The 11,906-nt window shown below is 30.9% G+C and overlaps 1 protein-coding gene across 1 annotated transcript; it reads left to right on the top strand.

Annotated features, from left to right (window-relative positions):
• The first annotated feature begins 9,397 nt into the window (after positions 1-9,397).
• On the top strand, positions 9,398-11,626 carry LOC111199532 (protein IDA-LIKE 5-like). The gene has a single exon (XM_048736326.1). The coding sequence runs from the start codon at positions 11,060-11,062 to the stop codon at positions 11,375-11,377; it is 318 nt and encodes a 105-aa protein (XP_048592283.1). The 5' UTR covers positions 9,398-11,059; the 3' UTR covers positions 11,378-11,626.
• The last annotated feature ends 280 nt before the right edge of the window (positions 11,627-11,906 follow it).

The raw sequence follows: 11,906 nt of genomic DNA, 5'->3' as shown, positions 1-11,906 counted from the left end.
ATAATTGATTAATATTAAGAATAGTAAGAATTATCCAAAATCTGAAAATATAATTTAAAAAGAGATAACTTATGTATATATTGTATTGTTATCTGAAAAAATCTTTAAATAAAAAGTTAAAAACATAAATTCTATAACTAAATATTAATTAAATAAAATTATTAATTATATAATTAAAAATAGAATATTGAATTATCCAAAATCTAAAAATTATAATTAAAAAAGATAATTTATATATATATATATATATATATATATATATATATATATTGTATTGTTATCTGAAAAAGTATTTTAGTAAAATGTTAAAAACATAAATTATATAATTAAATATTAATCAAATAATTTTTTAAATTATATAATTAAAAATATAATATTGAGTTATTTTAAGATTTATTTTAGTAATGAATCTATATATATATAAAAAAATATGTTTGCCTCTCTCCTAAGCTATCCACGTGGAAAGTCACTATCTGACAGGCCGACACATGTCTTTGGGTTTTATTTATTTGGCTGGACTTGAGTTTAACTTTGGGTTTATACTATGAACAATTGACACACTTTTTACTCTTTAGTATTATTGAATGTGTTAATTATTTCTTAATACATAGTAGATAAAACAAAAAAAACACACATTACGATATAGGCGTTATATTATCATCAAAACAATCTTTACCATATGTACCTCATCGTGTGATAATTTATAAAGTAGCAACGAATCTATTAGTTCAGCAAATTTGCAATTACCTACTTCAGAATTTTAAGTAAATAAGTGTGTTGAATATTATATTCATATGATTTAAAAGTCTTTACAAATTATTATTTTTAAACATACACCAAAAACTTTATGGAAGTAAATATCCATTCACGTTCTCAACTACTTCAAATACCACCAACGCCAAAAAAATTTAATCAAGTGCACGAAAACAATAATATATTTAAAACAATAAATACATTAGTTAATGAAAAATCATTTTTAGAAAATATTATTAATGCATACATAAATATTAAAAGAAATGTATAAAAAAAAATAAATGTAACAATAACTTGAAGAACAAAATGTATAAGACTAAGAATATTAATGATTTATGGTCTAAGATATATTCAACTTATTGTCACAAAAAACATAATAAAAAAATACATACTTTGTTTTAAGAACATTAAAAATCACGTTAAAATATTTAACATTTTAAGAAAAATTATGAATCAATAATATTAATATAAAATTTTATCCGAAAAACTCATTACTAAATGCATAAACAAAAAAACAAACAAACCTTAAACCCTATAATCCTAAGCATTATTCTAAACCAAACTTTAAACCCTACTAACCCTAAACCCTACCAAACCCTAAACCCTACCTAAACCTATCTAACCCTAAACCCTACCTAACCCAAAACCCTTTCTAGCCATAAACCCTACCTAACCCTAAACCCTACCTAACCTTAAACCCTACTAACCCTAAACCCTACCTATTTCTAAACCCTATCTAACCCTAAACCCTACCTAACCCTAAACCCTACCTACCCTAAACCCTACCTAGCCCTAAACCCTACTAACCCTAAACCCTACCTAACCCTAAACCCCATTTAACCCTAAACCTGACCTAACCCTAAACCCTGCCTAACCCTAAACCCGATCTAACCCTAAACCCTGCCTAACCCTAAACCCTACCTAACCCTAAACCCTTTCTAACCCTAAACCCTGCTAACCCTAAACCCTACCTAATTCTAAACCCTACCTAATCCTAACCCTAAACCCTTTATAACCCTAAACCCTGCCTAATTCTAAACCCTAAATCCCATCCAACCATAAACCTGACCTAACCCTAAACCCTGCCTAACCCTAAACCTGACCTAACCCTATACCCTGCGTAACCTAAACTCTACCTAACCCTAAACTCCTTCTAACCCTAAACCTGACCTAACCCTAAACCCTGCCTAACCCTAAACCTGACCTAACCCTAAACCCTGCATAACCCTAAACCCTACCTAACCCTAAACTCTTTCTAATCTTAAACCCTGCCAACCCTAAACCCTACCTAATTCTAAACCCTACCTAAACCTAACCCTAAACCCTGCCGAATACTAAACCCTACCAAACCCTAACCCTACATAACCCTAACCCTAAACCTAACCTAACCCTAAACCCTTTCTAGCCCTAAACCCTACCTAATTCTAAACCCTACCTAACCCTAAACCCTTCCTAACCCTAAACCCTACCTAACCCTAAACCCTACCTATCCCTAAACCTTACTAACCCTGAACCCTGCCTAACCCTATTCCCTACCAACCCTAAACCCTACCTAACCCTAAACTCTAAACCCTATTTAATTCTAAACCCTACCTAACCCTAAACCCTTTCTAACCCTAAACCCTTACTAACCCTAAACCTACCTAACCCTAAACCCTACCTAACCCTAAACCTTTTCTAACCCTAAACCCTACCTAACGTTAAACCCTGCTAACCCTAAACCCTTAACCCTAAAACCCTACCTAAACCTAACCCTAAACCCTTCCTAAGCCTAACCCTAAAACCCTACCTAAACCTAACCCTAAACTCTACCTAACCCTAAACCCTACCTACCCTAAACCATGTTTAACCCTAAACCCTACTTAACCCTAAATCCTTTCTAACCGTAAACCCTGCCTAACCCTAAAAACCCTACCTAACCCTAAACCCTACCTAACCCTAAACCCTTCCTAAACCTAACTCTAAAACCCTACCTAAACCTAACCATAAATCCCATCTAACCCTAAAACTCTACCAACCCTAAACACTAAAAAATAATCTCAAAACTTAAAGTTAAAAAAACTTAAACTCTTACCGCTATGTAATTTGTTGTTGTGATATTCAAATACCACATTACATAGCGGATTTTAAATCTTACATCCATTAGTTTAATTGCCAAAATATTTTGAAAATTGTATCTTATGAATAAAAAAGGTAAATTATATTTTAATAACGTTAAATTTTGTTAAAATAGAATGAAAAATTATTATCATAAATAAATTAAGAATTTTGATGAAATTTGAAAATCTTCGAATCAATAACAATTAATTAGTAATATTTCAAAAACCCTTAAACTATTATAGCAGTAGAATCTCAAAAAAAAAATTAAAGCTCTCAAACATTTATTTGCCAATAACCATCCTTAAATCTTTGCTCATTCAAAAAAATAATATTCTTTACATAAATTGGAATCAAGTTTTGTTTTTTGACTAGAGACCCAAGTTTAAATTATACCACTAAAATATTTTAATATTTAATTGTTCAGAAATAACAAGTTAATGTTCTTAAAAAATAACCATCTTTAAATCTTTTCTCATTCAAAAAAAAATATTTTTTTTCATAAATTGAAAACAAGTTTTGTTTTTTGACTAGAGACCCAAGTTTAAATTATACCACTAAAATATTTTAATATTTAATTGTTCAGAAATATTTATTTATATATTCGAGAGTAGACAATGCATAGATGATACTAAATTGATAGCAATAATTCTTTTTGAAAAACACAATATAACTAGTAAAGTATACAAAGAATTTTTCAAAAATTTATGAAAATGTTTAAGCCTGCATCGCGGGCAAAACACCTAGTTATTCCATTATTTCCAATGTTTTAAATCTGACCCACAATTAATTTGATTAATTATTTATTAGTATAATTGTTAGAACTAGAAGTTAGACCAGAAAAATGTTAAAAGAAAACTTAGCTAGTAAAGCCTATATATAAACGCCCAATGTCAAGGCCCATCATGTGTTTCGCTCTCGAGAAGAGATCTCCAGTTATAGTTTTTTCAGTTTTGTTTGAACGAGGTGTTTGGTAAGAACCACTATTGGGTTTTAGCTATTATTCAAAATGTATTAGCACTGGGATTGAGTTGAACATCAATCATGTATTGCTTTTCATGGGCTTTTTTAATATCAATGAAATCAAGACCCACCAAAAGAAATATACAGAAATTTATGGAAAGAAAAGCAAGCGAAAACAAAATTTCTGTCGGGTGTTTCGTAATTATTTTTCCGGTGGATTTGCAATTTTCCGATGGACCTACAAAGCAACCAGATGATATTAAATGCGTGACTAGATCAATAAAAAGTAGGGCTACCTGAATCTATCCAACAATATTTAATATTACATGTCGTTTCATTTTTGCATGTCATAATGTCATCATCTTTGTCGGCAAATATAGGTCCACTTTGATATTTCTTTTTCTTTTTGAATTTCTCCTTTTGTTTAATTATATATAGAGACAGGGCAGTCTAACAGTACGCGCAAGTGAAGCGGTCGAATAGGGTCCCGAAATATAAAAATAAAAAATTAAGGATTTTTCAAAATATATAGATAAATTATGGTAACAAACTTTAAAATTTTAAATATTATGCTAAATGTAGAACTTATAATTAAAAACAAATCAGACAAAGTTATTAAATTTTAAATTTACGTGATAAAGTGTACGATTAATATATTTTTTTGAACATGGTCCAACATTAATTTGAGACGGCCCTGTATAGAGATATAAGGAACTCAGCTCGATTATAATATTACTTGCATCGTATCGATAATTTGGATGATTGGTTGGATTGTACATGTAAAAATTTTACTATAAAATTTAAGTCGTAGAATTTTTTGATTTAGTTATAAGCAATGTACTTTTAAAATTGATTGTTACAACAATATATTTTTATAGCAAAAAAATCAGAATTTAGAAGATAAAATTTTTATAGACATTTTTTATTTTTTTATTGTAGTTTTAAAAAACATGGTGATTTAAATGCCGTAAATTAATATCAAAGCTAAAGTTATATATTTCGATAATGCCATGCAACTAAATATCTGTATTGTACGTAAGTTATTCCTTTTTTTTTGTATCAAAGTGTGCAAGCTATTCTGTCGGTGAAGTTGAGCGCAGATCTTGGTTGCTTATTTATTAGCCGACCTTTGCGTTGGATGAAGGATTGAATGAACCATCAACTATCTGTAAGACTGTAACTATCTGTATGCACACAAATTAGAAAAGGGTATTTTTATACTTAAACAAAAACATTATTAATTTATTCACATAACAACAGTTCAACTAATAATAAAACAATTAAACAAACGTTATAATACGAAAATCATATAATATAAAAATTAGTAAATTTTATAGTAAAAATTAAAATACTATTTATTTTAAATAAAATATTTTTCTAAAACCTCAAATATTAAGAAATGGGAAGATTATTGTAGGGATTTTTGCAAAATTGACCTATAACTTAAAGTCAAACACAAAACTAACCTCATTTTTTTTTGAAAATTAGTTTTGCCCTATTCACCCCACAAGTTCATATAATTTACGAAAATGCCATTCATTTTTTTTTTATTTTTTTTTTCGAAAATGACATTTTTACTCTCTCACCCTCATCATCTTCAAGTAATTACAAGATTGCCATTGTCATCAATACCACAACCACCATGAACAACCAATTTGAAGCTCTTAATGCTCCTAAAATCGATTTACCCTTCTTCTTTTTCCATTCTTGTGACCTAAACACAACATATCTCTCACTTTCTCTCCACAATGAGCTAAAAAAACTCAAGATTTTGATTCTAAAATTTTTATGGTTCATAGAGTCATAGAAGCTAACGATTATGGGTGGGTGACTTCCGTTTGTGATTCTGTGTGCTTGGAGAAGCCTTATGTATGCTAAGGAACTTATCTCACTAATTTAAGGTATGACATCGAGTTTTTTTCCAGATCTGTTCGTCAGACGACTTACTTGGGAAGTCGTCTGGCTGTAGACGACTTACCTTTCAGTCGTCTGGCTGTAGACGACTTACCTGGAAGTCGTCTGGTCAACGCAGAGGTTATTTTTGCAATTGACTTTGAAATCTGTAACCTGAGACGACTGAAAGTTAAGTCGTCTACTATTGTTTGGTTTCAAAAAAAATTCCAAAGAACCTAGACGACTTACATTTCAGTCGTCATAGGTTAGTTTTGTATTTGACTGGATAATTTCAGAAGTTTGACTTCCCCAGACGACTTACATTTCAGTCGTCTGGCGAAAATTAAAATAATAATATTTTTTTTAAAGTAAACGACTTACAATTAAGTAGTCATAGGTTAGTTTTGCAATTGAAAAAAAAACTTCAAGATTTAATTATACACAGACGACTTATAATTCAGTCGTCCACCAGACGACTTAATTGTAAGTCGTCCAGGATTTTTTTCCGAGATTCTGGTCAAACCTCGTAAATCCTGGACGACTTACATTTCAGTCGTCTCGTGGACGACTGAATTATAAGTCGTCTGTATATAATTAAATCTTGAAGTTTTTTTTTAATTGCAAAACTAACCTATGACGACTTAACTTTAAGTCGTCTACTTTTAAAAAAATATTATTATTTTAATTTTCACTAGACGACTGAAACGTAAGTCGTCCAAAAAGTCAAACTTCTGAAATAATCCAGTCAAATGCAAAACTAACCTCTGACGACTGAAATGTAAGTCGTCTAGCTTTTTTGGAGTTTTTTTTTTAACCAAACAATAGTAGACGACTTAACTTTCAGTCGTCCGAAATAACAGATTTCAAAGTCAATTGCAAAAATAACCTCTGCGTTGACCAGACGACATATAGTTTAGTCGTCTAGACAACTTAGATTGAAGTCGTCCGCGTCTTCTCCACTAGTTTTTAAGTCTTCTACGTTAGTTTATGAATAACTTGTATTTTTAAGAGTGATAAGTAACTTCAAGATATGTAAAACTCATATTTACAAAATATGTTCTCTCCCTTAGTTTTACTAAATTTGACTAAGTTTTTCAATGCAAACTTATAAAAAATATGATATGCTTTGACTAGTTACTATTGTTTGTTTCCATCTCTTACCAACATTCTTGTTTATTAAGATGAGAAAAAGGCCATTGGAGTTTATTATTGCATATGAGAGATCCAAAGATAAGAAAAAGGCTACTGAGGTCTATTATTTCATTGATTTGTAAATGTGTAAACACATTGTTAGCACATTTAATACATCTTGGAAAACATTATTACTGATTTTACAAAAAAAACACAACTAAAAGAGTATACATGCAATTCATAAAACAGATCACAAACAAAACTATTATAGATCATTCATCTACAAAGACAAGCTTGGATTCCACTTGAGTAGACAAGACCAGACAACTTTTAAGAAGTTCAGACGACTTCTAAGAAGTCCAGACGACTTCCAGGAAGTTCAGACGACTTTGCCAGAAGACTTTTAGGAAGTTCAGACGACTTCCAGACGACTTTACAGGAAGTCCAGACGACTTTACAGGAAATCCAGACGACTTTTAGGAAGTCCAGACGACTTCCAGACGACTTCCAGATGACTTCCAGACGACTAACAAGTAAGTCGTCCCAGAAGTTTTCCAGATCTGAAAAACCTGCATATTAAATCCAGATCTGAAAAACCTGCATATTCAAAAACGTTCAAATGGCTTAAAAACAGAAAAAAATGAGTGGAAGATTATATAAATCTACCTTTACAGAACACACAAAAATACATATCTAAAAATAATAGATCTACCTTTAAATTAGTGGAAGATGAGTACCAAATAATTAAAAACCTGCAAAAAAAAATAGATTAGTAACAAAGACATGAGACAAAATTGAAAAATTCATATAAAGTTTGGTGTTTTCAAGTCAAAGAGATTAGAGTGGGTTTGGAGAGTTTTAGTTTGGGAAAAAAGTAAGAACTTTATACAACAAGAAGTTACCAAATGAAGAAAAATCAGACATAAGAACTTACCAAAACGCTCAGAAAAATCCAAACGACTTCCTAGAAGTCCAGACGACTTCCTGGAAGTCCAGACGACTTCCTGGAAGTCCAGACGACTTCCAGGAAGTCCAGACGACTTCCTGGAAGTCCAGACGACTTTGTCAGAAGACTTCCAGATGACTTCCAGACGACTTCCAGACGACTAACAGGTAAGTCGTCCCAGAAGTCTTCCAGATCTGAAAAACCTGCACATCAAATCCAGATCTGAAAAACCTGCATATTCAAAAACGTTCAAATGACTTAAAAATAGAGAAAATGAGTGGAAGATTAGATAAATCTACATTTATAGAACACACAAAAATACATATCTAAAATTAATAGATCTACCTCTAAATTAGTGGAAGATGAGTACCATTTGATTAAAAACCTGCAAAAGAGATAGATTAGTAAGAAATACATGAGACAAAACTGAAAAATTCATATAAAGTTTGGTGTTTTCAAGTCAAAGAGATTAGAGAGAGGTTGGAGAGTTTTAGAATGATGAACATTACATTTTTGTTGCAGCCATTTGAGAGGAGGAGAGAGAATGTGTAAATTTTTCTTTATATAGGGAGACAAAAAATCCAATTAGATTAAATATTTTTGACTCAGACGACTTCCTGGACGACTTACATTTCAGTCGTCTGGTGAAGAAATTAAAACAGACGACTTACATGTAAGTCGTCCAGAAGAGTTTAATATTTTTAGCGGGAAATTAAATATTTTTAGCGGGAAACTAAAATAGAAGACTTTCCAGACGACTTACAAGTAAGTCGTCTGGACGACTGAAATATACGTCGTCCGGGTAAATTATTTAACAGACGACTGAAATATAAGTCGTCCACACCCTAAACATAACCCCTAAACTTAATTATCTAATTAAACACTTCATAAAACCAAATCAAACTTGAAAAGTGTTTACTATACACAGAAATAAACACATATAGGTGAAAACTAATTTTTGAAAAAAACATTTTAGTTTTCCAAAATCTAACCCTAACAATACATACAATACTACAACATATGTTTGCCAAACTCCTAAACCAAAGTATTTCATGATTCACTACTTCCACTCATATATCTTCAAAACAAATCAATTTTATCATATCTTAATTTATATCAGTTAAAACTGTTTATAATTACTTGATTTTTATTTTTTACGCATCTAAATATTTTTTTACAAGATTTATAAATTATTTTTAAAATAAACTGGTACCAGACGACTTACACTTCAGTCGTCCAGACGACTTATACTTCAGTCGTCCAGACGACTTACACTTCAGTCGTCCAGACGACTTCCAACATCTCAGACGACTCAGACGATTTACTGGGGCTATATTCGTAAAAATGGCTTCTGTTTTTTTGTTTGGTCACAAGGGGCTGAGCTGTAATTTCACTAGGCTTTTAGGTTAGTTTTGCATTTGATTCAAGTTTGGGTATAGGTTTGGAATTAAAATCAAGTTGTGGGTTAGTTTTGGCAAAAACCCCATTATTGTATTAGTGAAAGATTTTGCATAATTACTTTCACTCTTTAATCTTATCCTAGTTGATTCAGAAACATATAACTTGTTTCGGAATTTTGTAACAATCAACTTGTTTTCTTTTTCAAAAAAAAAACAATAAACTTGTTTTAAAAAAATAACATATCCAATAGAAAGGGAGGAGATATCTAATCGATCTTTACCAAAACAAGATTCGAAGACAGGAGCGAGACAGTGGGGCTCACGTAGTATTTTATTTTTTGTAAGATAAAATTTCAAACTTTTATGGTCCCATATCATCTATCTTTCCTGTTATAGTATTTAATGCTTCAGTCCATTTTCCCATTCTGCCTATGTTTTTTTCTCATGTTTCGTTTTGTCCTTTTTATTTTACTTTATTCCTTGTTCATCACAGCTCATTTAATGTCAATCGAAAAACTTGAAGTACATTACTCTTGAGAAACTTCGTCGCTAATCAGATAACGGGTTTATCTGTATAAACTTCGTACAGATGTTTTAGTCAAAAAAATAAAATAAAAAAACTTCGTACAGATGCAACAAAAATGCAAAAGGAAGTATATATAAAAGTTTTCGTCAAAAAAAAAGTATATATAAAAGTTATTTGTTTCATTATCGCTAGCAAACATTGGCCAACAGCAACATTATGTTTTGTTTGTGATCTTTGGTTCAACAATATGGTTCAACGAATGATTTCTAACCTGAAGTTTATAATGCTTACATTTGTAACGTTTAAATCTTTTTGTTGTTAGTCTGAAAGTTGTCAATGTAAGTTATAGCTTTTTTGGTTGCGGGGATTCTATTGGAAGAGGTTGAGTTTTTGTTTTGAGTTTGAGTCTCCATTTGTATGTAACATCTATCACCATGTGGTTAATTCCATACTGAAAGAGATTATTGATTCAAGGTGCTAAATTTCTTTTTTTTTTTGGACAACAGGGGCTAAATTTCTATTAGCAAAGAAAACGCTACGTTTTACATATTAACATATACTATATGAATATTGAATTCTCTAGAGACCCGTTCAAAAGTATAAAACATCCGAACCACCCCCACCTCTAGACAACACAATCTTTCATGCTTTTAATCAAATAATTTATATTTCTTAAGTACACCGAACTTTGTTGGGTTTATTTAATTAAAATAGTAATAGCGTATGCACTAAACGTTAAAGTAGCCATGTATATATTATAATAAAGCATAATTTTAATAAGTCTCGGTCATAATACTATTTCAAAAACCATGGTTAGTTGGTTTTCTTCTTTTGTTAAAAGCAAAGATAAACAAAAAAAAACAAATTTGCCGAAGAGTTGTTGATATATGGTGTTGTACAAACCCAAGCTTTTATAGTTTGTAATAAACAATAAAATGAAAGTAGACTCAATATTCTCTAAAAAGTAGTCTCTAAAAACGAAAATAATATTCTTTGTGTTTTGCGAGTATAGATTTAAAATTAAACTTAATTGGTAAATATTTGTATGTAATCTATCCTTATCCAAAGAAAATAAAATGAAGTTAAAAGTTATCACAACACTTCAAAAGTTTAATAATATGGAGGCAAATCAGTATAACTGAATAATTTGTCATCTATATAAAATATGTCATAATCACCTCCCTTGTATATCAACTTTATATCAACATATAGTATAATACAATAGTTAGCTCAATTATTTTTCTTATAATATCAGCTACCCCCCTTATATTGAATACTCAACAAAGACAAAACACATAGTTTCTCTATATCTTCCTCACCTCACCAGTTTTCTGAAAGCAAGCTCTTACAATGATGAGCAATAAGCGCATAGAAGCTGTGAAGATTCTAGTGGTGATTATGATAATGTTCTCAAGGAGGACTTGTGAAGCCGAGTACTTTAGAAGACACACATCACCATCAAGACCAGAACGATTTTTCAAGGTGAGAAGACCAAATCCACTTCATCATCATCATCACCATAACCATGGTTTCATCAATGATGATTATTATCCTCCAGAAAGTTTCTCAGGATTTTTGCCCAAGACAATGCCAATTCCACCTTCTGCTCCTTCCAAAAAACACAATGTCTATGGTTTACAGAGTACCAATTCTCAAAGATATCCATGATCTACCATCACCAAGATACTAAGTTACACATGTTATGTTTACATACATATTTAAATAACATAGAGATCTAGTTATGTCTACTTCTTTTTCTCCCCTTTGTTTTTTTTTTTTTTGTCTTCAAGGAATAGCCACATTAAGGTCGGGCTATTTTTGGATGCCCGCCTATTTATTCCAACCCTACTTGTATTATAGTTTGGAGAATTATGTATCTTATGTGCAAACTCATGATTGAATCATTGTAATGCATCATGCTAATGTAACTTCTTGGTTATATCAACTTAACACCTACGTTCTACTGTTTGTCTCTTTCTTTTTTAAGTCCAGAAGCTTTTAGTGCCTGATTAGCGGTATGAATATGAAACACAAAGCTAAATATGTTCCAGTAACATAAATGTTTTAATATAGATTCAAAAGAAACAAATATGTCAAAATGAATTAAATTAAATGAAGTCACCATAAATGATGCTATGGTATATACCGTCACCATAAATGCATTTTTTGCATATACTAATGGAATTTATTATTTCCA

The sequence above is a fragment of the Brassica napus genome, chromosome A7 (genome assembly GCF_020379485.1).
Source record: "Brassica napus cultivar Da-Ae chromosome A7, Da-Ae, whole genome shotgun sequence".
NCBI lineage: Eukaryota > Viridiplantae > Streptophyta > Magnoliopsida > Brassicales > Brassicaceae > Brassica > Brassica napus.
The sequence above is the reverse complement of the archived record's forward strand: the minus strand, read 5'-3'. Positions and strand labels throughout refer to the sequence as shown.